The 22,115-nt window shown below is 47.5% G+C and overlaps 1 protein-coding gene across 10 annotated transcripts in view; it reads left to right on the top strand.

Moving 5' to 3' along the window:
- Nucleotides 1-22,115, top strand: part of TENM4 (teneurin transmembrane protein 4) — an 826,321-nt gene that overhangs the window by 374,245 nt on the left and 429,961 nt on the right. For all 10 annotated transcript variants that reach the window (XM_043875712.1, XM_043875709.1, XM_043875667.1 and 7 more), the window contains one exon: nucleotides 21,207-21,494. In XM_043875712.1, coding sequence (XP_043731647.1) covers nucleotides 21,207-21,494 — 288 coding nt within the window. The remainder of the gene's footprint in view (nucleotides 1-21,206; nucleotides 21,495-22,115) is intronic.

Raw genomic sequence — 22,115 nt, 5'->3', positions numbered from 1 at the left:
CATGGAAGGGACCAGGGGCAGCAGAACAAGGAGATCAAGTCCCAGCGCTGCTCCTTGCCCGCTGGGCGACCTTGAACACAACCCTTCACCTCTGGAAGCCTTAATTTTCTCAATCAGGGGAACAAATATTTGTCGAGAACTACATCTACCTGCTCCTGTGACACTCCAACGTCTGGATATAACTGATAGCCATCACCTTCATGATATGGTCCAGAAATTGAACCTGTTTGTGTGGGCCTCCAAATCTCAACTTTAAAAAAAAAAAAAAAGTTGTGTGACTTAGGGCAAATCCACGCCCCCTCTGAACCTCAGTTCATATGAAATGGCAACACTTTGGTAAACAAGGATCACCAGGTGCATCCCGGGTGCCCAGTAGATGAGAGCCACCGTTTGTATTCACCCTTTATATACTATTGGCATTTGCTTAGGATCCCAAAGCCCGATCACAGAGTGGGGTTCTGAGCCAGAACCCCACACTCCTGCCTGCCTGCCACGTTTCCCTGTTGAAATGAGGATGTAAAACCTGCTTCTCAGGGCAGCAGAGGGTGAGTGGAGGGCACCTGATTGTCAGGGCTGTGTAGACTCTGAAGTGCCAGTTAGGAAATTCCCTGACCTTCTGTTTTCCTCTGTGTGACCCCAGGGCCTCTCCCTCTGGGAAGGTCAATCCAATTGCTTGTCAGAGACTGTAAATTATAAGCCCGGACTTTCTCTAGCTGCTGTTCAACCTCATTCCACAAGCCTTTCCCATTTGCTTCTCAGTTCAAGGCTTCTCTTGCACTCAGGAGAAGGGAAAGGGAACAGGCTCCTTGCCCTGGCATCAGGCCGAAGGGCATGCAAGTCAACAGGGTTAAGGCCAAGGGGCCGGTTTCCAGCCGTCTGGCCTCTCAGTGAGGGCTGGCCCCCCTGGGGGCTGGTCCCTGCTTTGTGATGCTTCCTCAGAGTGAGCACAGAGTGGGAGCCAAGCAAAGCCCTCTCTCTGAAGGGGGTTCAGGTTTCCCAAGGCCACTGCTTCAGAGACTGCTCTCCTCTCCTCTTGGCTTTGCAGAGCCGGAGGAGGGCTGGGGCTCTGCTCTGGGAAGGTTCCAGAACACGCCCCTTCTCCAGGCCCCCAGATGATCCTGTGGGTCCTCAGAAGAGGCAGGGTGGCAGCTCTACAGATAATTCCCCATCTTACAGATGAAGAAAGAACGGCCAAGGATGACCTGCCTGTGGCCCATCCCTCATAAACGCAGGGCTGAGATCCAAACTGGAGCATTGTTCAAAATGGATACCCTTCCCATCCTTCCAGGACAGCGGGCCTTGCATCCCAGCACAGCTCTGGGCACACAGTAGTAATTTCTAGTAAATATTTGCTTAGTGAGTGGATGAGTGGATAAATAATGCTAAACGGGGATATTGGTATCCTGATGCAATAGTGTGGCTGGGGTGGAGAAATCTAAAACTTCAGGCCAGAATGCAATACCTTCTTTTTTTTTTTTGATGGTTCTTCTTGATCATTTTTTAAAATTTATTATTTTATTGAAGGATAATTGCCTTACAGAATTTTGTTGTTTATAATAGCAGTAGCAGCAGTAGTGGTGGTCACCACCATGGCAGCCAAGTGCTAAGTGTGTTCTAAGTCCTTTGCATACGTTAACTCATTCAGTTCTCCCAGCAACCCGATCTTACAGGTACAGTTCTTCTCCCCACTTTAGCTGTCAGGCATGGAGTGGGTAAATAATGTGCCGCTCTTCCATAGCTGGGGAGTGACAGAGCTGGGATTTGAACCCTAGCTGCCTGAACTGCAGGGTCTGTGCTCTTAATGGCTCTGCACTGCTTTCTCTCTACCAGAGAATGTCCTCCTCTGTAAGCTGGAGACAGTGATGGCCGACGGTGACTCCCCCTGTCACAGCTTTACAGGTCTTGGTGGCTTCTGAGATGTGAAGGGGCTGCACAAGGACACAGTGGACAGATCTGAGGAGCTGCCTAGGAGAGGCCAGGCTGGGTCCTAGAGAGCATGACCTGCCCCCCTGAGGTTCCTGCCCTGGAGCGAAGTAAGGAACCCCACCCACCCCACATCCTCTCCGGGATGGAGTCAACCTTGAAGACTGGCGCATTAACTACTGAGCTTAATTAAATTAAAAATCGCTCAGTCATGTCTGGCTCTTTGTGACCCCATGGACTGTAGCCTACCAGGATCCTCCATCCATGGGATTTTCCAGGCAAGAGTACTGGAGTGGGTTGCCATTTCCTTCTCCAGGGGATCTTCCCAACCCAGGGATCAAACCCAGGTCTTCCGCATTGTAGGCAGACACTTTACCGTCTGAGCCACCGGGGAAGTCCCTAACCACTGAGCTTAACAACCCCTCAAAAAAGGCAGAATTAATGGAGTGGCAGGAAGAGCTTCTTAATGAAAACAAATTGAGGGCTACAATCAGGAGAACAAAGTGAGGGTCTGGCCCCAGGGAGCAGGACTGCAGTGACCCAGGTGTAACATAAGCCAGCAGAGGGGCCAGGGGCCAGAGCTCTCCCACAGAGAGGGCTCGGACCCTCTTGGGAGGCAGAGGCAGCTGCAGCTGCTGAGGGGGGCTCTGCTCAGCCCACCTGAGCCCACTGCAGCGCTGAGCAGCCCGGCGGCCCTGTCCTCTGTTCCTGGTGGCGGCTGCGAGGGTCACAGAGCCTTCTCAGCTGGAATCTGGGGCAGAGTGGTTAAGGGCATTGTGAGAATGTCACCTTTGTATACCAAGCAGCAGGGAGAGACCAAGAAGAGACAAGGGTCACCGGAGCAGCGGGGATACAGAGCTTCGTGCTCGCATCTGGGGGTCCCTTGTGAAAGGCTGAGTGCAGAGCTGTTCACAGGCCCTGTGTCTGCTGGGTGTTACAGGTTTGACTGGGATGCCCCGTGGGGATCTGGGGCTGAATGGCACAGCAGCGTGAGACTAGTGCTAACAGGCACCTCTGATCCCAGGCCCTGTGGTTCACACTGCAGCGCATTTCTGTCCAGCTGGAATCCTGGTTTGATCAGAATCCTCTTAGCAAGAGGATTGGCATTCCTGAAACATGTGGAATTCATCCAGCAACATTCCTGTCTAACTGTGGGGTAGTAATTCATTTCCTTGTCTGTCTCACCCTCGAGATGCATGGAGAATTTAAGACAGGCCTTTGCACCTAGAGTCAAAGGCCTGGGCTGCATCTAAGCGCTGCCTCTTGCTGGCTGTATGGCTTTGAAATAAGCACTTCACCTCTCTGAGCATCAGTTTTCTCTCTAATACAGGATCATGATATGGCCTCTCAGAGGTATTTGTTCATTTATCCAGCCGGTCATTATTTATTAGGTACCTACTCTTTGCAAGGCTCAAAGCTTGAGACTCAGTGCTAATCAAGATAGACTTGATCTTCATCTGCTTAGAGCACATAATTAAGCAGCCACTCAAATATAAATGTAATTTTGAAAAATTCCCAAAAAAGAAGGTATAGGATGATGGATTAAATCACCTCAAAATGTGGGAAAATGTATAAACTCTTAAGTATACTCTTTAAACATTAGCTGTTGTTCTTACTGTCCTCATAATATGTCTTCATTTTCTAAGGTACTTTAATGATATAAGCCTCAGTTTCCTCATCTATAAAATAGAAATTATAATAATACCTGTATTAGGTAGCCCTTATGACAAGTCACCATAAAATATACTGGCTTAAAATGATCGTTTAAAAAGTCATTAAAATATAGTTAATTTACAATGTTGTATTAGTTTTAGACGTACAGCAAAGTGATTCTGACATATATATATATATAGTATACAGGGGCTTCCTTTGTGACTCAGCTTGTAAAGGATCCACCTGCAATGTGGGAGGCCTGGGTTCGATCCCTGGTTGGGAAGATCCCCTGGAGAAGGGAAGGGCTACCCACTCCAGTATTCTGGCCTGGAGAGTTCCATGGACTGTACAGCCCATGGGATCTCAGAGAGTTGGACATGACTGAGTGACTTTCACTTTCACAAATATATACATATAATACATACATATGCATGCTAAGTTGCTTCAGTTGTGTCCAACTCTTTGCGACCCTGTGGTCTATAGTCCGCCAGGCTCCTCTGTCCATGGGATTCTCCAGGCAAGAATTTTGGAGTGGATTGCCATGCCCTCCCCCAGGGATCTTCCCAACCCAGGGATCGAACCCATGTCTTTTATGCCTCCTGCATTGGCAGGCAGGTTCTTTACCACTAGCACAACCAGGGAAGCCCTATATGTGTGTGTGTGTATGTGAGTGTGTGTGTATTCTTTTTTTACATTTTCTTCCATTATACATTATTATAAGATTTTAGATATAGTTCCCTGTGCTATACAGTAGGTCCTTGTTGGTTATTTGTTTTATGTATAGTAGTGTATATGTTTTAATCCTCAATTAATTAGGAGTTTGGGATTAAAATGATCACTTATTGGGTCTTGCTTCTGGGGTCAGAAATTTGGGCTGGGCAGAGCTGGATGGTTTGGTTGCTGCCCTCTGGGCTCACTCCTCTGACACAGTCTGCAGGGGCTGGTTGCCTCAGCCTTGTGTCTCTAGCAACAAGCTGGACAACCCGGGCCTTGTTACATGATGTAACAAAAGTAGCAAAAGAAATGAAGCCCAGACACTCAAGGGTTTTTCATGCCTCTGATTCCTGGTTGATAATGTCCCCTTGGCCCCTTGGTCAGCAATCACATGGCCACCTCTGGGGTCAGCAGGGAGACTCCACAAGGGTGTGGTACGGAGCGTGTCCCTACAAGAGCAGTCTGCCCCCATTTCTCAGCTCCGGAGGTGTCCTGAGGCTTTTGTAACGGGTACACAGCGCCCCCACTGGTGGGTTTGTCTTAGTACAGGCACCCGCATGTAGCAGACGCTTCAGAGTTGGTTGTTGCTGTTTATTTACTAAGTCGCATCCTACTCATTTGCAACCCCATGAAGTGCAGCACGCAGGCTGGCCTGTCCATGGGATTCCATCCAGGCAGGAATACTGGAGTGGGCTGCCATTTCCTTCTCCAGGGGATCTTCCCAACCCAGGAAACGAACCCACATATTCTGCACTGGCAGGTATGTTCCTTACCACTGAGCCACCAGGGAAGCCCTAAGAATTGGTAGATGAATATGAATTTGAGCAGTTTGCTACCTTATTGGAGTAAAAAAGACTTCACACAGGAAACAAGTAGCAAGTAGTTAGTCAAAACGACATGTGAAATATGGCATCATGGCTGGAAATCATAAGATGCCAGAGCCATTTCTGATATTGAGACAGCGTCAGGCTTTTAAATTTTCAACTCTAGTGTTTTCGCGAGTGAGGATGACTAAAAAAGAACCTTTTCAAAAGTCAACCAGGATAGAAAGGTGGATGGGAATTGAATTATTCTCAGTAATAACGTGACATTTACTCCTGTTGTTTATTGAGTCCTTATTTATGTGCCACACATAGAGTTAGGCATTGTGACGGATAGCCTCATTTCAGCCTCAAGAAAACCCTGTAAGATAGTATATACTATTCCCATTTTACAGGTGAGGAAAGGAAGACTCAGTTTCTTCATCCAAGGTTGTGTAGGAAGCACATAGTAGGTTCAAGGTTTAAGTCTAGGTTTGTCTGACTCATAATACCCATTTTTTTTCTCTTCCGGGCTGACCTTTTTTTAAAAAAGTTAAGTTATATTGATCTACAATATTATATAAATTACAGGTGTACAATATAATTTTAAAAGGTGTACTCCATTTATAGTTATTATAAAACACTAGTTATGTTCCTGTGTTATACTATATATCTTTGTAGCTTATTTTATATGTGCTAGTTTGTACCTCTTAATTCCTTACCCTTCTCTGATCCTCCTCCCTTCCCTCTCCTCACCAGTTAACTACTAGTCTGTTCTCTATATCTGTGAGTCTGCTGCTTTTTTGTTATATTCCCTAGTTTGTTGTATTTTTTAATTCCACATATAAAGTGATGCCATGCAATATTTGTCTTTCTCTGCCCGACTTATTTGACTTAGCAAATACCCTACAAGTCCATCCAGGTTGTTGCAAACTGCAAAATCTCAATCTTTTTATAGCTGAGTGGTATTCTATTACATCATCTTTATCTGTTCTTCTGTCAGTGGACATTTAGGTTACTTCCATATTTTGACAATTGCAAATAACACTGCTATGGACATTGGGGTGCATGTATCTTTTAAAATTAGTGTTTTTGTTTTTCTGGATATAAAATTGATGGGATGGGAGAGGAGAGGAATTGCTAGGTCATATGGTAGTTCTATTTTTAGTTTCTTGAGAAATCTTCTTACTGTTTTCCACAGTGGCTGTACCAGTTTTAATTGAAATTTTTATTAAGATAATTGTAGTTTTCTGTGCAGTTGTAAAAAATAGTCCAGAGATGTCCAGGATCCCCTATTCCCAGTTTCCCCCAGTAGTATAGTAACATGTTTCAAAAATACAGTAAGAGAATAGATATTACAACCAGGGGGTGAACATTAGTACAACCCACTCATTTTATTCAGATTTCCTCAAATTTACTTGTACTTATTTGTGTGTGTGTGTGTTTACTTCTATACTATTTTATCATCTGCATCCAATCAAGACAGTGACCATTTCCGTCACCACAAGCACCCTCTCTCCCTGCGCTCTTATAGCTACACCCACCTTCTTCCCACCCCTACCCACCCCTAACCTCTGGCAACTAGTAAGCTGTTCTCCTTTGCTAAAAGGTTGTCATTTCAAAAACGTTCTATGAATGGGATCGTATAATGTGTAGCCTTTGTGACTGGCTTTTTTCACTCATCATAATTCTCTATAGAGATTCATTAGTATCATCAATTCATTCCTTTTTCTCACCAAGTAGTATTCCCATGGCATTCCATTTACATGGTCATTTGCCTATGGAGGGACATCTGGACTGGTTCCACTTTTTAACTATTATGAGTAGGGCTTCTGTGAACATCTCTGTACAGATCCTTGTGTAAACATATGTTTTCATTTCTGAGGGGTAAAGGCCCAAGAGGGAAACCACTCGGTTGTACAGTAATTGCATGTTTAGTTTCATAAGAAACTGCCAAGCTGTTTTCCAGAGGGGCTGTACTGTTTTGTATTCCTACCAGAAATGTGTGAGTGGGTGATCCAGAGTCTCTGCACCCTCGCCAGCGTTCAGAGCCGTCACTTTTTTTCACCTTAGCCCTTCTGATGGGTGTGTGGTGACGCTGGGGCTTTCATTTGCATTTCCCTGCTGGCCATGATGTTGAAGATCTTTTTGTTTGCCATCTGCATATCCTCTGCAGTGAAATATCTGTTCATCTTTTGGCCATTTTCTAATTGGGTAATTTTTTTTTTCTCACTACTGGGTCTTGAGACTTCTTTATGTGCTCTAGATGCTAGGCTTTTGTTGAATATGTGGTTTGCAAATATTTTCTCCCACCCTGTGGCTTGTCCTTTCATCTTTTTGACAAGTCTTTCACAGAACAGGAGCTGGAGTTTCGGTGAGTTCTGGTTGTATCATCTGGGGGAGGGATTGGGCTTTTGATGTACAGCTTGTGTTTTTCACCACTGTGCTCCTCTGGAGCTTGACGGGGAGAGAGTGTGATCTGGAGTGGAGGAGTAGGGCTTCTCTGTGAGATTTTAAGGCAGAGTTAAGGTCAGTAGGAAGGCTCTCAGAGGAAGGAAATTTCAGCTCACCATCAACCATCAGAATGAACTAAGGTCAGGCTTAGGGTCTGAAATATGTTAGGAGTAAGCAGTGTCATCGGAGATCAAGCAAAGGCTGGCTGGGGTCCATGTGGGTGCAGAGTGATGCAAACATCGAAGGGGATGGTGCACTACATCCTTGACGTTCCCTTCTGATGCTAAGAATAGATAGAGTGGTACTTGAGTTACCCCTACCCGATGTGATGCATCTAATAAATACATCCCCCAGAGACCGTCCAGCTTGCAACATTTAGAAAGGCTTTGGATGGCCATCTGGACCATGTTGGGGCAGGTTGAACCAGGCTCCACAGGAGGTAGCAAGTGATGCCACAAGGCTTGCAATTGTCCCATCTCAGGGCCGAACGCACCAGGCCAGAGGCTTAAAAGGCCCAGCATCAGGGTCGGGGCCTCTTCCATGTCCTCTGTCCCCAAGCCTGGGGGCCAGGGGCAAGGCCACCTGCCTCACCTCCACCCCAGCCTCCTCTTCTTCACTCAGACTGCCAAGGAGAACCCCTTTCTTTACGGCATTTCAGTTCAGTTCAGTTCAGTCGCTCAGTCGTGTCTGACTCTTTGCGACCCCGTGGACTGCAGCACGCCAGGCCTCCCTGTCCATCACCAACCCCTGGAGTTTACTCAAACTCATGTCCATTGAGTCAGTGATGCCATCCAACCATCTCATCCTCTGTCGTCCCCTTCTCCTCCCGCCTTCAATCTTTCCCAGCATCAGGGTCTTTTCAAATCAGTCAGTTCTTTGCATCAGGTGGCCAAAGTATTGGAGTTTCAGCTTCAACATCAGTTCTTCCAATGAACATTCAGGACTGATTTCCTTTAGTATGGACTGTGGTTCTTCTTGTAGCCCACGGGACTCTCAAGAGTCTTCTCCAACACCATAGTTCAAAAGCATCAATTCTTCAGTGCTCAGCTTTCTTTATTTAGGAGACTTAATTACCACAAGCAAAGTCCTTTGAGACCTTGGATGAAAGGGATGGGAGCCATGCAAGCTTGATTAGGCGTGCAGAACCCTGGGCACAATTAGCTCCATGAGAGACTGGCCCTGCCTTTATCTGTCTCCAGTTCTATGTGACTTACAGCAGCTAATTATTGAAGTAAAAATTGCCTGACCACCCAGCTGCTGGAAAGAGGGCCCTAATATCTATTAAGCCTGCCTTTAATTATTGGAAATGGCGGCAGCTTCAGGCAGTTGGGGTTTCCCCATTTTTATGAGCCTTTTCCTCCACCTCTTTGAGACTTGAGTACACAGGAGATGGAAGCAAAATTCTGCCCAAGCCGCTTCTGTCTCCCTTGCTTTCCCACCTGGACATCCGTTTCTGGGGCACCTTCGCTGATAAGCTTTTTCTGCAGGGAGCACCCCCCTGGCACCTCCCACAAGGGGCTTTGCACTTTTCCAGAACCCCTGGCCCTTGACAAAACGCTCTGAATTCCACTCTGTCTGGGTGTGTGTTTGTGTGTGTCTGACTGTCTGGGAACATAAAGGCAGACCTCAAGCATGGATTATGTGGGACCTGCCCCCCTCCCCCATCCCATGTTGCAAAAGAGAAAACAGGCCATGGACGGAAACACAAGGACGCTGAGAGCGCCTGGCCCTTCACTCGCAGGCCATCACAGCCTCTGAGCCCCAGGTCCACCTCTCCATGACCACAGCGCCCTGGGCCGCTCTCAGAGGGCACAGCAGTTGCTCTCTTCGCACATCTTAGAGTCCGGATTAAACCGTGGGATCAAGGGAATTAGTGGTAAAACCAAGAGTCTCACTGTTTCCTAGAGCCTTAAACTAGCCCTGCTTCTCCATGGGGCTGGTTTTCCCCTCTAGCTCTCCCCACTCAGGGCTCCCACTGCTTGCAGAGTGGAGACCTGACCCAGGAACCCCAGGTCATTACAGGGTAAGCCTTGGATACCTCAGGGGATGTGCAATTAATCGGCCTATCTCTCCCCACTCCTGCTTATCTCAAAGTGTGGTTTCAGAACAAACCCCTAAAAAATGAGAAATTGGTGCGGGACCCTTGTATACATTTTACAGAAAGCCAAGAGGGTTTCGGGGTTTGCACTGGTTTTCTAGGGAGAAAGAAAGAGGACCCTTTTCGGCGGGGGGGGGGGGGGGGGCTCCAATGCAGAAGAAACCGTTTCTCAAGGTGTTGTTCATGGAAATACTGAGTCTCAGCAGACAGGGTACCTCCCTTTCAAAGAAGCCACACAGATTTGAGCGGCCCCATGGGAATATGGAGTCCAGTGCTGGAGAGAGGGTGAGGGACATGCAGACTGTGCCCCGTGAGAGAGGCATGTGGGCAAGCCTGAGCATTCTCGTCCCTCTGTCCTCTGGTTAACTCCTTCAGGCTTCCCTGGTAAAGATGGTAAAGAATCTGCCTGCAATGCGAGAGACCTGGGTTCGATCCCTGGGTCAGGTAGATAGATCCCCTGGAGAAGGCAATGGCAACCCACTCCAGTATTCTTGCCTGGACAATCCCAGGGGCAGAGGAGCCTGGTGGGCTACAGTCCAGGGGGTCTCAAAGAGTCGGACATGACTGAGCAAGTGAGCACAGCACACAGCCTTCCCTCCTCAGCTCGGGGGTCACCTCCTGCAGGACACCTGAGCTGGTGTCCCTCTGCGCCCAAATGTCTGTGTCAGCCGCACTTTTGTGTTCACTGATAATGTTGGGATCACCTTAGACATGTCTGTCCTCTGACTGCTTTTGGTCAAACTGCTTGTCCCCAAGTCTCACCCTAGATTGTTTTGGGGGAAGGAGGCTTGGGGAGAAGGAAGGATTACTTACTTGCAGCAAGTAAGGAGAACAATGGGGATCTTTTACCAAAGCAGTTCAGCAGTTCAGTCACTTAGACGTGTCCGACTGTGCAACCCCATGAACTGTAGCACACCAGGCTTCCTAGTCCATCCCCAACTCCTGGAGCTTGCTCAGACTCACGTCCATGGAGTCGGTGATGCCATCCAACCATCTCATCCTCTGTTGTCCCCTTCTCCTCCTTTTGCCGAGGCAGTATCTCCCCAAAGAGCAAAGTTGGGGAAGTTTAAAACTAAGGGTATGTGCTACTTGTGAAAGGACTTGAGCAGAGAAGAATTGAAAATAGAATGGGGGCAGAGGTTGAAAGAGCCCAAGCTTTATTTGATTGAGGTCAGGAGGATGGATTTCATCCCATCTTCTATCTGAGTGTGTGAGGACCTTAGCTTCTTGAGTCAGGACTTACTGAAGCTCAGGTTCTTTATGTTTCATGGCAGAAAGAATTCAGTGAGAGGCAAAGTGATAGATAAGAAGTAGATTTATTTAGAGAGGTACACATTCCATAGACAGAAAGTAGTCTGTCTCAAAAGGTGACAGAGACCCTGGAAGAAACACTCCTCAGACAGAGTGGGGGCCATCTCAGAAGGCGAGAGACCTCACCCTAGGTCTGACGAAGCCTCGTTAGATGGGAAAAGGGAGTCAGATGGATGAACCTGGGGAAAAGTGACTGGGATGGTGAGATGTTTGATCTGACAAGAAGACTCAAGGACACATAGATCGGTCCCTCTTCAGCCCACAGGGCTGCCAGGGCAAATTGTTAGACTCATGTCCTGAGACCCCAGTGGGTAGAGCTGAGGCCTGTGGAAGGAAGCTGAAAGGAAGCAGGTCTGGCTCCATGGCAGGAAGCCTGATCTCGTAGCCACAGCTGTCTCTGGAGGTAGTCAAGTCCCCAGCTTTGGAGGTAGTGTGACCGCCATGCGTGGGACATGAACCTGCTGACCTTTGATGGTGCTTTCACTCTTAAGACAATAAATGCCACATTTTCTGACTCTGAGGTGTCACCATTTGTAAAAGGGAATCATTGGCGGGCAAATAGCTTTGGGAGAGGAGACTGTAGATGGAGGAATCCGGACACTACAGCCCCAGTGATAGCTCCCACTGGCTGAGGACTGACTTTATTCCGTGACCTGCACGGGCTCAGCCCTGGGGGGGCAGAGGGCGTGTCCGGGGCCACCCTGGTGGGGGCTCCCCCAGCTGGAATCAGAGGAGCCGTGCCCACACACCAACCACGGGCCCTTTGGTGCGTGACCTGTGACAAGCCTTCCAACAGAAGGACGACACAGCTGTGGGCAGCAGCACCATCTGTCACCTGCCTGCCAGCTGCTGATGAGGGGTGTCCCCGCAGCCAGACAGGGCACAGGGCCACAGTCCACCATGTCCCCAAGGAAGCGCTTTCCCTGGCCCACAGTGCTGGCTTTCTGGGCGGGAACACTTAGAGGTGAAACTGTCCAAGTCCAGGTCAGGTGCTAACTTAGTTGATCAGAAGAATTAACATTGCTTAAAACACAAGGTGAGAAAACAAATACAACTTTTAAGCGCATTAGGATAAGGGGTGACCTACGTGAGCAGCAGTACAGGTTCTGATTAAAAGCTTGAGCCTGAGGGTCACAGAGACCCAAGTTTGAATCCTGGCTCTTCCCCTTCCTTGCTGCGGTCCTCTGGGCAAAGCACTTAACCTCTAAACATCCCAGTTTCTTTTGTCTGTTAAAAGAGAATGGTTCTGGGGTGTGGCGAGGACTAAATGAGGTAATGCACATAAAGTCCTTACCTTTCACTGCCCTTGTCATAATCACTGTCTCAGCACTATAAAAGGCCGGGGATTCCCTAATGTGTCAGGTCAGAGAAATGTGCTCTGGGGGCTGGCACAGGGAGCAAGAACACCTGGATTCCAGTCTTGGCATTTTGTGTGAATGGAGCATCCCTTTGCTACTCTGAGCCTCAGTTTCCAAATCTGTAAAGTGGGGATAACGGTGCCTGCCTCTGTGGTTTATGCATAAACCAACACAGTACCTGGCACAGATGAGGTGCCTCTCCCCCTGGCATTCACCATCATATCATGCTGGAATTGAAAACAAAGGACTCGCCAGAGCAGACTTTGAAGGACTAAGGAAAGTAAAAATTTATGATGACTTTCTGCACGCATGCGTACACACACACACACACACACACACACACACACACACACACACGCACACGCACACACACACACACACACTGCCCAGGACTTACATTTTGCAGAACACATTTTAGCTCTGAAATATTTATGGGCACTTTTTGACACACTAAGAACTGAAAATATCACCGTGTGCTTGTCTTAAGGAAAACTTATAAAACTTTAGTCCGGTAGGAATTCAGTCAATTTCCTGGCTCGTCTCTGGTCGTTTCTGAGGTTGCAGAGAAACCCAGGGTGGTAACAGCCCCCGTTTCCCTGAGGCTCTGGCAGGGGCAAAGGGTCCTCGGCAGGGCTGTACGTCTGATGAGGTCTCTGTGTGAATGCTTCAGGCCCCTGCCCTCGTAAATATTGCTGGAGCCCATGTGCAGGGCCCAGGTTGGCTTTGTGAGTTTTTCCCAAACACCAAAAGCTTTGTTTCCCCATCTCCTCTTCTCTTCCCGAATCCCATGTGCTTGCCTTTCGTCGAGGCCTGCTCCTGCCCCCAGAAAACCAGCTAGAACAGAGCTCTCCAACCTCCAGGATCTAAGGCCTGCTAATCTGAGGTGGAGTTGAGGTACTAATAGCAGACATAAAGTGCACAGTAAATGTAACGCACTTGAATCATCCCGAAACCATTCCCTACCCCAACCCAGGGTCCATGGAAACATTGTCTTCCCTGAAACCAGTTCCTGGTGCCACAAAGACTGGGCACTGCCAAGCTAGAAGACATGCCCTGCTGGGAGTCCCAGGCCCAGGTTTCCTACCATCTGCGTTGTTACTTTTTACTGTCCACTTACACGATAATCGTTCATGGAAATATCTTTTTATTTCTTCTTCCAGCCTGCTCATTCCTCACCTCTCAAGCTTGACTGTAAACCTTTTTCCCCTCTCTGAAGTCTGAACTCTGTCTGTTCCCAGTCTTCCTCACCACCCACCACGCCCCCCTCTCCACTTTCATGGAGGCTGTGACCTAGAACGGTCTTTCTCAGACTCTAGGTTGGCAACCCATCCATATTTCTATTTTAGTAGACTAGGATAAGATAGAAAGTATCAGATTCCACCCTTGAGGAAAGATTAGGCATGCTTTTTGAAGTCTTTTGTTTTCTTTAGAAATCTGTAGATTCAAGTGGGTGAAATAAATGTGTTTTTTTACTATAGGTCAGAGCAAATGGGAACATCACAGATGGAGACTTCGTTTCTCTCCTTACCTCAAGACCGTCTGGCCATTGAGTAAAAGTTCACTTTTACTTGAACTTTGGTCATGGTTTGGTGTCGCTTTCTCGGGGCGGTGGTCCCTTACTCCCCTCTGCACCTTTGGTCTACCTGACCTACATTAGCGGCCATTCTGGCGTGCCTCCCCAGCCTCATTCGTCTGGAAACTCCAAGCTGTAGGAAGCTCGTTTGTCTTGTCCACTGAAGCCTCACACAAGGCTTGCAGAGCAGGGTAGGGAGTCAGTGTTGAGGGAGGCAGGGACGGGAGGAGAGCGGGAGGAGGGGAGGCGGTCAGGCAGTCTCCTGCCTCGCCTCCATGCACCTTCCGCAGCACTTAGCAGGAAGGGTCCTTAGCAATCATTTACCAAACAACTTAACCTCTGGCTCTAGCTGTGCAATACCGTTCTTCAGGATTAAATATATTCTTCTGATTCAAATCTAGACCCTGACATCTGGAAGCCATGTGATTTAAGAGTAAATCACTTAATCTCTTTGAGCTTGTTATCTCATTTGTAAAATAAGAGTAAATAAGGGAAAATATGAAATAAGAGGATAACATCTAACCTGCGGAGTTGTTGCAGGGATTAGAAACAACACCTACAAAGTACCCGGCGTGAATAGGTGTTCGATTAACCGCTGTTTTATCGGCGCTGCCTCTTTTGCTGTCATCAGCCTGTGTCTTCAGGCTTCCCCACATTCACATACTGTTCAAACCTTCAGATCCATTTGCATCCAGCTCCAAGGAAAAAATAATATATATATATTATATATATATATATATATATGGATTTTAGAATCACTGACTTACTGGCTGTGTGATCGTTATCAACCATCTGGCTCGCTGAGTCCACTCTCTAAACTGAGAAGTGATTAGGGGACTTAACCGGTTAACACTCTGTGCTTCCAGCGCAGGGGGCAGGGATTCGATTCCAGGTCGGGGAACTAAGACCCCACATGCTGGGAGGCACAGCCACAAGAAGAAGAAGTAACGAGGGTTCTCAGGGGTCTGTGTGGAGCACCAGGCACATCATTCAGTACAGACTTGGTTCTTCCCGACCTTCGTCCAGAGCCCATGCTCCTTCACCGTAGACAGACCAAAACTGAGGAGAAGGTTACGCAGCTCTGTGGTTTAGTCGCGAAGTCGTGTCCGACTCTTGCAACCCCATGGACTATAGCCCACCAGGCTCCTCTGTCCATGGGATTCTCCAGGCAAGAATCCTGGAGGGGATTGCCATTTCCTTCTGCTATACAACTGTGGTTCATGGTTTCTCGAAGCACCTTCGTTGATGGTACTATGGCTGCCCCCCCACCCCCAGAACTCATGTCCTGCTCATCTCTGGACCCTAGTTCTAGCACAAGACCGGTCTCTAACAGGTCGTAGAAATGAACTCCTCTGCGAAGGTAACTTTGTGTGCTCAGGGCTTACCTGTAGAAGGTTCAGCAGGCATGAGGGGTGTTTCTGGTAGAGGTGAGTTCGGCTGTGGATTATTCTGCAGTCAGTGAGAAGAAGCAGAGGAAGGGTCAGGTGGGGGACTCGGAGGGCAGCAGGGTAAGGAGTGACTGACTGTGTAGGCATGGATGTATGCGGGTGCTTCTGTCCTCCAGCCCATGGGTGGGGGTCGCAGGGGCTGAACTGGTACCCTTCCCCGGCGCTGCCCCCACCCTCCGGGGTCTCCGCATCCCTCTACTGCACACCCTTGCTCCATCAGGAGCTTTTCTCCACTGTTACTGCTTTCATCCCAACCTTCTCTCTTCCTCTCGATCAAATGCCAGCCTCAGTGTGAACCATGACCAATTTCCCATCTGTTCAAAAGAAGTAAATATTTACTGAATTACTATATTAAGACTAAAACGGAAAAAGTGAAAAGGGAATGAGAGCAAGGCAAATGTTCTCCTTTGTAACAGGGAAGCCATGAATTTGAGAACTGTGTTCTTAATAATTTGTAATTACTGAGCCTTTGCCTCAAAGCCAGTGTCCAGTCAACAGGTACATGGTGATAAGAGACACAGTCATCCACCAGTTTAACAGCCAAAATGAGTCTCTGACTTGTTAACATATGTTTCTGAGGGGACATTCCCTCTCCAGTTATAATTGACATCTAACTGGAGCCTTTTAAATAATGCCTTTTAAAACTAAAATGTGGGATTTTTCTGATGATAATGGCTAGCATGCATTTCTTTTCTTTTTTTATTTTATTGAAGTATAGTTGATTTACAACGTTGTGTTTAATTTCTGCTGTACAGAAAAGTGATTCAGTTATATATATTCTTTTCCATTATGGTGTATCACAGGTATTGAATGTCGTCCCCTGTGCTACACAGTAGGACCTTCTTCTTTATGTATTAACTCATTTTATCCTCAGAACAACCTAAGAGGTTGGTACTATTTTAATGAGGAAACTGCAGCACAGAGAGATTAAATAACTTGACCAAGGTCACACAGCGGTGAAGTGGCAGCCATATACTTCAAATCCAGGTTGCCTTTGAAATTTAAAAATAATACACCCAAGCAATGCCTTTAGTTCAATCTTATGAACTAACACACATGGCCTAAATGTAACTACCCACAGTTTATATCACTTAAGATTGGTAAGAAGGGATAAAGTAGCTGCCAAGTAATTTTATTTATTCATTCACTCAGCAGACATTTCATGAACACTCAGGGGGCCAGGCCTGCCTTTAACCTACTGCAGTTAAGAGGAGATGCAGATGTGAGTACAGACCATCTAGTTAGCTGGATGTTCTGTGATGCAACAGGCATGCACAGAGGTGTGAAGGCCACAGAATTAATGTCCAGGAAAGTGGCTCAACAGTGGAGATGGAAGGTGGGCCAGATGGAGAAGAGCTTTCCATTTTGACTAAGAAAATGAAACTCATCCGGAAGGCTCCACAGGGCAGCCAGAGGGGCAAAGGCAGGCAGTGGCATGACCTGGCACCGTCCACAAAGGCAGTACCATTCACAGGTTATATCCATGTGCTGGGTTGAGTCGCCTGGGTCCGAACTGTGGCTCCATCACTCAAGAGCTATGTAACCTTGGGCAGGATACTTAACCTCACAATTTCTCATCTGTACTTTGCAGAGAATTCTAGTACCTATAGCACTGGATTAAAGTGAGAATTAAAATGTTATCACATATAATTATAGTAAAAGTTATGGAGTTAAACACTCCATAAATGATAGCTACTAAATATAACAGTATATTGGATATTAATAATGCCATTATTCATATTATGAACTATTAGTGACCAATTAACATTAAAATTAATTGAATGCTTATTATTATCATCACCATCATTATTGTCACTTGAAGTAATGGCTTGGAGGTAAGGAGTCAGAGGGAACAGAGTTGAGGTGGCAGTCCCCATAAATCCTTATCCAAATTAGGCTGAGCCATTGTTGTTCAGTTGCTCAGTCATGTCTGACTCTGCAACTCCATGGACTGCAGCACGCCAGGCTTCCCTGTCCTTCGCCAACTCCCAGAGGTTACTCAAACTCTTGTCCACTGAGTCAGTGATGCCATCCAACCATGTCACCCTCTGTCATCCCCTTCTCCTCCTGTCTTCAATCTTTCCAAGCATAAGGGTGTTTTCCAGTGAATCAAATCTTCGCATCAGGTGGTCAAAGTATTGGAGCTTCAGCTTTAGTGTCAGTTCTTCCAATGAATATTCAGGGTTGATTTCCTTTAGGATTGATTGGTTTGATCTCCTTGCAGTCCAAAGAACTCTCAAGAGTCTTCTCCAACACCACACTTCAGCACTCAGCCTTCTTTATGGTCCAGCTCTCACATCCATACATGACTACTGGAAAAACCATAGCTTTGACTATACAGACCTTTGTTAGCAAAGTAATGTCTCTGCTTTTTAATACTCTGTCATAGCTTTTCTTCCAAGGAGCAAGTGTCTTTTAATTTCATGGCTGCAGTCACCATCAGCAATGATTTTGGAGCCCAAGAAAATAAAGCCTGTCACTTTTTCCATTGTTTCCCCATCAGTTTGCCTTGAAGTGATGGGACCAGATGCCATGATCTTTGTTTTCTGAATGTTGAGTTTTAAGCCAGCTTTTTTACTCTCCTATTCACTCACCTTCATCAAGAGGCTCTTTAGTACCTCATTGCTTTCTGCCATAAGGGTGGTGTCATCTGCGTATCCAAGGTTGCTGATATTTCTCCTGTCAATCTTGATTCCAGTTTGTGCTTCATCCAGCCTGGCATTTTGCATGCTGTACTCTCCATAGAAGTTAAATAAGCAGGGTGACAATATACAGCCTTGATGTACTCCTTTCACAATTTGGACCCAGCCCATTATTACATGGCCAGTTTTAACTGCCACTTCTTGACCTGCATGCAGGTTTCTCAGGAGGCAGGAAAGGTGGTCTGGTATTCTCATCTCTTTAAGAATTTTCCACAATTCGTTGTGATCCACATAGTCAAAGTCTTTCATGTAGTCAATGAAACAGAAGTAGATATTTTCTGGAATTCTCTTGCTTTTTCCAACAGATGTTGGCAATTTGATATCTGGTTCCTCTGCCTTTTCTAAATCCAGCTTGAACATCTGGAAATTCTTGGTTCACATACTGTTGAAGCCTAGCTTGGAGGATTTTGAGCATTACTTTGCTAGCATGGGAAATGAGTTCAATTGTATGGTAGTTTGAACATTCTTTGGCATTACCTTTCTTTGGGATTGTAATGAAAACTGACCTTTTCCAGTTTTGTGGCCACTGCTGAGTTTTCCAAATTTGCTGGGATATTGAGTGCAGCACTTTCACAGCATCATCTTTTAGGATTTGAAATGGCTCAGCTGGAATTCCATTACCTCCATTGCTTTGAGTGAAAAGCCAGTATTGAGCCATGATTTCAGTTTAGAGAGTTATAATCAGCCATTTTCAAAAAATGAAAGAGAATGAAATAGGAAATATCAGAGTGCATTGCCCCTCATGGTAGTGTATCTTTTTTCCATTTCATACAAACACACTCGCATATATATATCTGCATATCAACTCACAATGGAAGATATTTTTCAAATTATGGATTTTAGAAAGAAATATTTTGCAGACCCTGGAGTAGAAGATATCATCCCCTGTCTTCCCTGTGGTCCTGCTCCTCAGGCACTCAGAAGATCATTGTCTTGACAGCTTGTGTCAGGAGGCCTAGCATCAAGAGGGCAGAGCTCAGGGCCCTGAGGCCTCAGGAAGATGATTTGATCTCTGTGTATCAACCCCCCTCATCCCAGCACTAATTTCCAGGGCCATTTTGAAAACTGGACCCCCCAAAATGTCCCTTATTCATTTTAACTGGCTCTAGTTATAACCCTAAGGCACTGTAGTCTGCCTAGTAATGCTGGCTTTGCCACTGCTCACCACATGCCCCTGGGTAGGAGATGGTAGGGCTCTGGGTTATTGTGGCCTCATGTATAAAATGGGGGGGTGAATATAATCATCATATATACTTCATGGTTATTTTGAGGCACCAATAAAGTCACAAATATTTGCACTCTTGGAGATCATGGAGAACTACGTAGAGGGAAGTCTGCAGCAGACACCCAGGATCTGTGATAAATCCCAAAGGCATCTAGTGGTAACCACAGATGTTTTCTTGCAGAGAAAGTGCTGCAGTTTTCTAGGTTAGGACATATGACCCCATTTGAGTGGGTCCAGAGGGCCCTTTAATAAGACATATAAAGGTTGCATTGGAACCTAGCTAAGCTCTACCCTGGGGGACTTGGGAAGGAAGAGTGCATCCTCAGGCCAAAGGGGTACTGATACCTCTGATGTCCATGATCAGAGGCAGAACTTGGGTCAGTTCTGTTTTGGCTAGTGGTTTCCATCAGTGTGTTTAGTTTGGCCTACATATAAAAATGGATAACATTTAAAAATCATACACTTTGCATCCAAGTCTAAATTTCCAGCCTGTCTTAAAAAGTCACAAGACCCCCTAAACTCCTGTGTCACAGCATTGGCAGGCACTGAACACCACCGCCCCGCTGGACAGGACTGCCACCCTCCTTGTTGGTCGCTGAGACTCCTTGATGTCAGCTCTTGCTCTGTTGCTTCTCTGTTAGGACCGTGACACAGCAACGCGTTTTGTATGCCCATGTTGCTCTGAAAAGTGGAACGATAAAAGGTCTGAGAAGGTTGTATGTTTCAGAAAAGAGCTCTAATCATACTTTGTGCAGGATATTCTGCTTTCCTCCTGTGCTGACCCCCTGACTCTTGCAGGGGGCTGGCTACATGTGGACACCAGAGCCGAAGGAAGACATTTGGAAAGAGAAAGAGGGTGACATGACAGCTTTTTAAAAAATGTCGGTATAGGGCAAAATAGTCAAGATGCAGAAAAGAGGAGAATGGGAGATGAGGAATTTCCCATCACTCAGATACCCTGGCAAACCCCAGACGTATACAGCAGATGCTGTGGCACCTCCAATGAGATGGACAAGTCTGGAGGTGAGGGAGTTCTCTGATTGGCATGGTTGCCAGGACCAGCCTACATGTACTTTTGTGTGGTGGGAGGGAGGGGACTCACCCGGGTAAAATAAAATAGGAAAACTCAGGCTTTAGAGTCAAACAGACCTGGTTTCAGATCTTGGCTTTGATACTCAAACCCAAGTCATCTTCAAGGAGGTTTGACATCACAGTTTTCTCATCTGTCAGATGGAGATTGGTTGGCTGGTTTATTAAATATGTATGAGAGGCACCGGGCTTCACCTTAGGTGCAGTAAATCTGGAGTGAGCAAAAGTGTTAAGGCCCCTGCTTTCATGGTGTCTACATATTAGTGCAAGAAAACAGACAATAAGCAGGTAATTATTTAATTATCTGGTGGTGATAACTGTGGATTGGTTCCTTATGCCTTGGCTCATTTCCAGAAAAGTTTGGCGAAAATAAAAACATCTGGGGACATATGACATTTGATAAGATAATATATGTAAAGTGCTTATCCCCGTACCTGAATGTAGTTGTTCGTTTCACACATTCTTAAGGAGGCCCTGGTCTGTGTGAGGCCCTGTCCCAGCTGGGGGCCTCATGGGAATACAACGTGTGATTCCCATCCAGGGGGATTGGAAAACCGGCGCCCTCTGGCCTTCGATGTCAGCCTCCCTGGTGCCCATCACGGAAGGACAGGCTCTGGGCATCTTCCCAGGTGGATAGGTCACCGAGCAGGACAAGAAGGGGTTCATCATTACCGACTTTGGGTGCAAGTTCCCCTGTGCCACTTACGGCTGCGTGGCCATGGAGCCCTCAGCCTCCAGAGCCTGAGGACCCTCATCCACAGCGCTGCAGGGTGAAGCGAGGGCCGGGATGGACCCCGGGCTCGCCTTTCCCTCCTGGGTCCGCAGCTCACGCCCTTTCTTTGGTTTCTCGGGCTCCAGACCACTCGGCCCTGAGCGCGGCAAGGACCCTGTTCGTGGATGTGGAGGAGCGCGGGCCGGAGGCCATGGACGTGAAGGAGAGGAAGCCATACCGCTCGCTGACCCGGCGCCGCGACGCCGAGCGCCGCTACACCAGCTCGTCGGCAGACAGCGAGGAGGGCAAGGCCCCGCAGAAGTCCTACAGCTCCAGCGAGACTCTCAAGGCCTACGACCAGGACGCGCGCCTCACCTACGGCAGCCGCGTCAAGGACCTGGTACCGCAGGAGGCCGAGGAGTTCTGCCGCGCAGGTGAGGGCGGCCGGGTACGGGGTTAGGATGCACCTGCGCACAGGTGTGCCCCGGGGGCGATGGGGCGGGGCTGGGTCGCGCATGCGCACTGGTGTGGGGTGGGGGGGCGACAGGGCCCAGCTGGGGTCGCGCATGCGCACAGGTGTGCCCTGGGACGGGGGCCCACGTGGTTTACACTGGGACGGCAGGTGAGCTGACACGAAAGCCCAGCAGGGTGGAGCACTCCCGGTCAACGCCAGCTTTCCGCTATTTTGGCCGGCTGGCTCTGGTCAGAGCCTCGGCTGTAGTCCGCCCTTGGTTCATTCATTTGCCTGCTCACCCTTCTTGTGGGCGTAATGAGACGGTTAGGTGCGGACTTCGTGTCAGCGCCTCCCTGGGGTTGAGTTCTGAGCAGTTTCCGGCTCTCCTCCAAGCCTCTCCGGTGAGAGGCCGCGAGCACTCCTTACTGCCCTGATTTGTCTCGAGGAGTCATGAGACGTCGCGTTTACGAGGTTAGTGTGATAGCCCCAAGTGCTGAGTAAGTCCTAGTTACTGGCTTTGTTGCTTGTTCTATATGTGTTCATTCAGCGAACATACCTTAGCAGCTTCTCTGCATTAAGCACTGTCCTGACCTTGAGGCTA

This window comes from Cervus elaphus, chromosome 2 (assembly GCF_910594005.1).
Source record: "Cervus elaphus chromosome 2, mCerEla1.1, whole genome shotgun sequence".
NCBI lineage: Eukaryota > Metazoa > Chordata > Mammalia > Artiodactyla > Cervidae > Cervus > Cervus elaphus.
The sequence above is the reverse complement of the archived record's forward strand: the minus strand, read 5'-3'. Positions and strand labels throughout refer to the sequence as shown.